The 4,966-nt window shown below is 48.5% G+C and overlaps 1 protein-coding gene across 1 annotated transcript; it reads right to left on the reverse strand.

The window, feature by feature from the left end:
- Positions 1-4,252: 4,252 nt before the first annotated feature.
- LOC123750330 (IgA FC receptor-like) lies at positions 4,253-4,597 on the reverse strand. The gene has a single exon (XM_045732447.2). It carries the CDS (start codon positions 4,595-4,597, stop codon positions 4,253-4,255), a length of 345 nt encoding a protein of 114 aa, XP_045588403.2.
- Positions 4,598-4,966: the final 369 nt, after the last annotated feature.

The raw sequence follows: 4,966 nt of genomic DNA on the forward strand, positions 1-4,966 counted from the left end.
ACTCACACACACACACACACACACACACACACACACACACACACACACACACACACAATAAAGAGTAAATTGCTCTAGAAACTTAAATCATCGATGGTAAACAACTTTTAATATACCAATGGTAGAGAATGACATGTCATGCCTGACAGCCAGTTAACGGGAGTGTCATATTGAATGAAGCAATGTGGCTCTATACTCTCCTCCCTCCTCCCGTGACACTATTAAATATGACTGTGATTAATGATCTTCCATTGGTGGTTTATGCTCCCCACGTGACACCAGGAATGTGTACTGTGACACCGTCACTGGTAGTATGGCCCACCTGGGCCAGCCACTGGTGTGGCCCACCTGGCCCCATCACTTGGCCCGGCCCACCTGGCCCCATCACTTGGCCCATGGACTAAGGCCAGCTGGCAAGAGTTACAACCCGATTAATGAAGATTAAGCCACCCAAGATGTGGCATGGGCATGAATAACCCGTAACATAACGCCGCCCTACTCATCAAAGGTACACACAGTGAGCACATGACGCCCTGAACCCTGTGTATGATATACTCCTCATTACCCTGATTTACTAGTGACGTGTGAGCAGTATATCAGACGTATATACCTGTTTAATGTTTGTTATTGATGAAGCGCGCTCTTACGAGGCGACACACTTATGAACGCTTACACTTCTAAGCACTTGAGAGCCCAGCACTCACACCGGTTACACTGTCAACACTTATACTTTCTTAATACTTCAAAGTTAAGACAAGCTCCTTTGTTCCTTCGGCTAGCTACTTGGTGCTTCAAATGCTTCATGTATCACGTCTTGATTGATTTCATTCGTAAGAGATTAATATAAATTACAATTCACAGGTGCTTGGCCATATCAAATAATTATACCCAGCAATTAAGAGCAGTGGCACTTACGTTGGTAAATCACACGCCATAAAATGTAATTAATAGGACTTGTACTGCTAAATGTAGCTTGAATACAGTAATTTGTATACTGTGATTTACAAGGAGTTTATTTATATATCGACCAAATATATATATATATATATATATATATATATATATATATATATATATATATATATATATATATATATATATATATATATATATATATATATATATATATATATATATACACACCATTCACCTGGGTAATTATTACCCCGGTCTCTAAGACACGAAGGATACCTGAAGATCTCACCTGTGGGACGACACACGAGTCTGTTTGATTGGCAGGTGTCAAGAATAACAGGTAACTGTCCCCCCCCGTTGATCCTGCTCAGGTTATTTCAGTTAACAGTCACTTGTTCTGATAAGACTGATAAGGGGATTGGGTGGTTATAGATAGGAGCTGCCTCGTATGGGCCAATCGGCCTTCTGCAGTTACCTTTGGTCTTATGTTATGTTCTTATGACTATGCCTGGAATGTAAGGGTTACATTCCCTTGCCTTCAACAAGCCAACAAGGGAATGTAAGGGTTACATTCCCTTGCCTTCAACAAGCCAACAAGGGAATGTAAGGGTTACATTCCCTTGCCTTCAACAAGCCAACAAGGGAATGTAAGGGTTACATTCCCTTGCCTTCAACAAGCCAACAAGGGAATGTAAGGGTTACATTCCCTTGCCTTCAACAAGCCAACAAGGGAATGTAAGGGTTACATTCCCTTGCCTTCAACAAGCCAACAAGGGAATGTAACCAAAGTGTGTTTAGTATGGTCAACAAAGTGTGTTCTGTGAGAGTGTACGGACACATGGTTGACTTTATCGACACTCGGGTGTTGTTCATTGAGGTTAATAACCATTTAAATGTTTACCACAACGAAGGTACCGTGCGTGTTCCCTGTTGGCGCCCGTTGGTACGTTGAACAGTGGCGCTCCTGCATGCTGGGTTACCGGTACACACAGTCACCAGTACACCCAGTCACCGGCACACCCAGTCACCAGTACACCCAGTCACCAGTACACCCAGTCACCAGTACACCCAGTCACCGGCACACCCAGTCACCGGTACACCCAGACACCGGTACACCCAGTCACCAGTACACCCAGTCACCGGCACACCCAGTCACCGGCACACCCAGTCACCGGCACACCCAGACACCGGTACACCCAGTCACCGGCACACCCAGTCACCGGTACACCCAGACACCGGTACACCCAGTCACCGGTACACCCAGTTACTGGTACACCCAGTCACCGGTACACCCAGTCACCGGTACACCCAGTCTCCGGTACACCCAGTCACCGGTACACCCAGTTACCGGTACACCCAGTCTCCGGTACACCCAGTCACCAGTACACCCAGTCACCGGTACACCCAGTTACCGGTACACCCAGTCACCGGTACACATAGTCACCAGTACACCCAGTCACCGGCACACCCAGTCACCGGTACACCCAGTCACCGGTACACCCAGTCACCGGTACACCCAGTCACCGGTACACATATTCACCAGTACACCCAGTCACCGGTACACCCAGTCACCGGTACACCCAGTCACCGGTACACCCAGCCACCGGTACACCCAGTCACCGGTACACCCAGTCACCGGTACACCCAGACACCGGTACACCCAGTCACCGGTACACCCAGTCACCGGTACACCCAGTCACCGGTACACCCAGCCACCGGTACACCCAGTCACCGGTACACCCAGACACCGGTACACACAGGGTATCTGGCAGCCATCAGGCCTCCGGGAGGGACCTGCCAATCTACCCGTCCCACGACACAGTAAATGGGACGCGTAAATATAAATAGGGATGTTGATATCCATAATATTATTCACTATTTGCGCCAGAGAACATCCGGTGGTGGTTCATCGCCCGCCACCAATACGCTGAATTCATCATGAATTGCAGATTTTATTTTAAAATCCTGTTTAATTGTATCCCGGTGAGAGATTGTCATGAGCTACATTTCGTTTAATTGCATAATCTAACATGCACTATGGTGGTCCTGTTGAGAGTAATGCTTTATAGGATTTGTTGCGTCATTTTTTGGCTGCGTTGGTTTGATGTGAGTGTGAATGTTGCAAGTTGAAGACGGATTGTGCAATGTGTTGTATATTGTAGACTGGTTAATGGTGAGGTATGTGGTTGGTTTGCGTGCGTGCGTGTGTGTGTGTGTGTGTAGGTGGGTGCGCTCGCACGCGCGTGGTGTTTGTGGGGGGTGGGGGTGGGGGGGGAAACTACTGCTAGTGCCTGTTGATTGTCAGTAGTTCTAGTCGATGTTTGTTAAGGGTTTAAACGGCTGGTTATGTCCGACACGAATTGAGTCGAAGCTCCTGTTTTACCCATAGTTGGGTGACACACTCCTGCCTCCCGTCACAGCTGGGTGACACTCCCCTGCCTCACCTCACAGCTGGGTGAGACACTCCTGCCTCACCTCACAGCTGGGTGACACTCCCCTGCCTCACCTCACAGCTGGGTGACACTCCCCTGCCTCACCTCACAGCTGGGTGATACTCCCCTGCCTCACCTCACAGCTGGGTGATACTCCCCTGCCTCACCTCACAGCTGGGTGACACTCCCCTGCCTCACCTCACAGCTGGGTGACACTCCCCTGCCTCACCTCACAGCTGGGTGAGACACTCCTGCCTCACCTCACAGCTGGGTGACACACTCCTGCCTCACGTCACAGCTGGGTGAGACACTCCTGCCTCACCTCACAGCTGGGTGACACTCCCCTGCCTCACCTCACAGCTGGGTGACTTCTGCCTCCCGTCACAGCTGGGTATAATCCACTTTACAACCCTCCAGAACAATCACACACTACAACTCGACAAATCCACTGGATCCCCCCCGCCAGGTTATATTATAAATACACACATCGTTTACTTGTCCAGACTGATAACAGGAGACTGAATAGCGATCACCCATAAGCGTCCAAATCCCAACTCGACCATTAAAGTTAATTTTATTGGCACTGGAGCACGTGCCAGAAGCGGTTGGAAGGTTGAACCTGAGCCGGGGTAACACCAACGCCTCATTTTATATATATTTTCCTGTAGCCATCGCGAATTCTGAAAGGATAAGTTGTGTGCATTTGGCGCTGTTTCGCGAAGTCCGGTGTGGCTTAGAGTTTAGTTTTGGAAGCCAGCCGTCGCCACCGCGCCCTTCTTGGCTTTGTATTCCAGGCCAGCGCCGCGCTCCTGCTGGTGAGGGAGGTGTTGGCACCTCTGGGGCTACACCATGATGGAAATACACCTACGTGGTGCATAGGAAAAGGGTAGTGTGTTTTTGTGATCCTATTCTTGGGGGTCTTGGGGAGTCTTGGGGATCTTGGGGAGCCTTGAGGATCTTGGGGAAGTCTTGAGGATCTTGGGAAGTCTTGGGGATCTTGGGGAGCCTTCGGATCTTGGGGAGTCTTGGGGAATCTTGAGGATCTTGGGGAGTCTTGAGGATCTTGGGAAGTCTTGAGGATCTTGGGGAAGTCTTGAGGATCTTGGGAAGTCTTGGGGAGTCTTGGGGATCTTGGGGAGTCTTGGGGATCTTGGGGAGTCTTGGGGAGTCTTGGGGATCTTGGGGAGTCTTGGGGAGTCTTGGGGAGTCTTGGGGATCTTGGGGAAGTAGAAGACCTCCCAGAACCCCATCAAACAGGTATTCTCTCTCTCGATTTGCCACTCCGTTTACAAGAATGGAACGGTTTTGCTTACTCAGAAGAGTGAGAAAATATTAGTTAGGTAAAACTAGGAAATGTAAGACTGGAAGCAATCCACCTAGTCTAATGAGGTTGATGCAGACGTCAATATTAAGGATCTGTCCATTCCGGCTAAAATGAGACGTATTAAGGGAGACGATGGGATGTTCTCCCTCATCTCTGCCTCACAGCACAATGCTCTGTGATGCCATCAACATGTTTTTATTTTTATTTTTATATAAATTATATAAATTATAAATTTGTTATATAAATTTGATTTGTTTCGTGTTGTTGATGACGCGAGAGTGATGATTAAGCAAAC

This window comes from Procambarus clarkii, chromosome 56 (genome assembly GCF_040958095.1).
Source record: "Procambarus clarkii isolate CNS0578487 chromosome 56, FALCON_Pclarkii_2.0, whole genome shotgun sequence".
Taxonomy (NCBI): Eukaryota; Metazoa; Arthropoda; class Malacostraca; order Decapoda; family Cambaridae; genus Procambarus; species Procambarus clarkii.

Excerpts from the sequence above, each read along its gene's own strand:
- LOC123750330 (XM_045732447.2), bottom strand. The coding sequence starts at position 4,597 with ATGGGGTTCTGGGAGGTCTTCTACTTCCCCAAGATCCCCAAGACTCCC.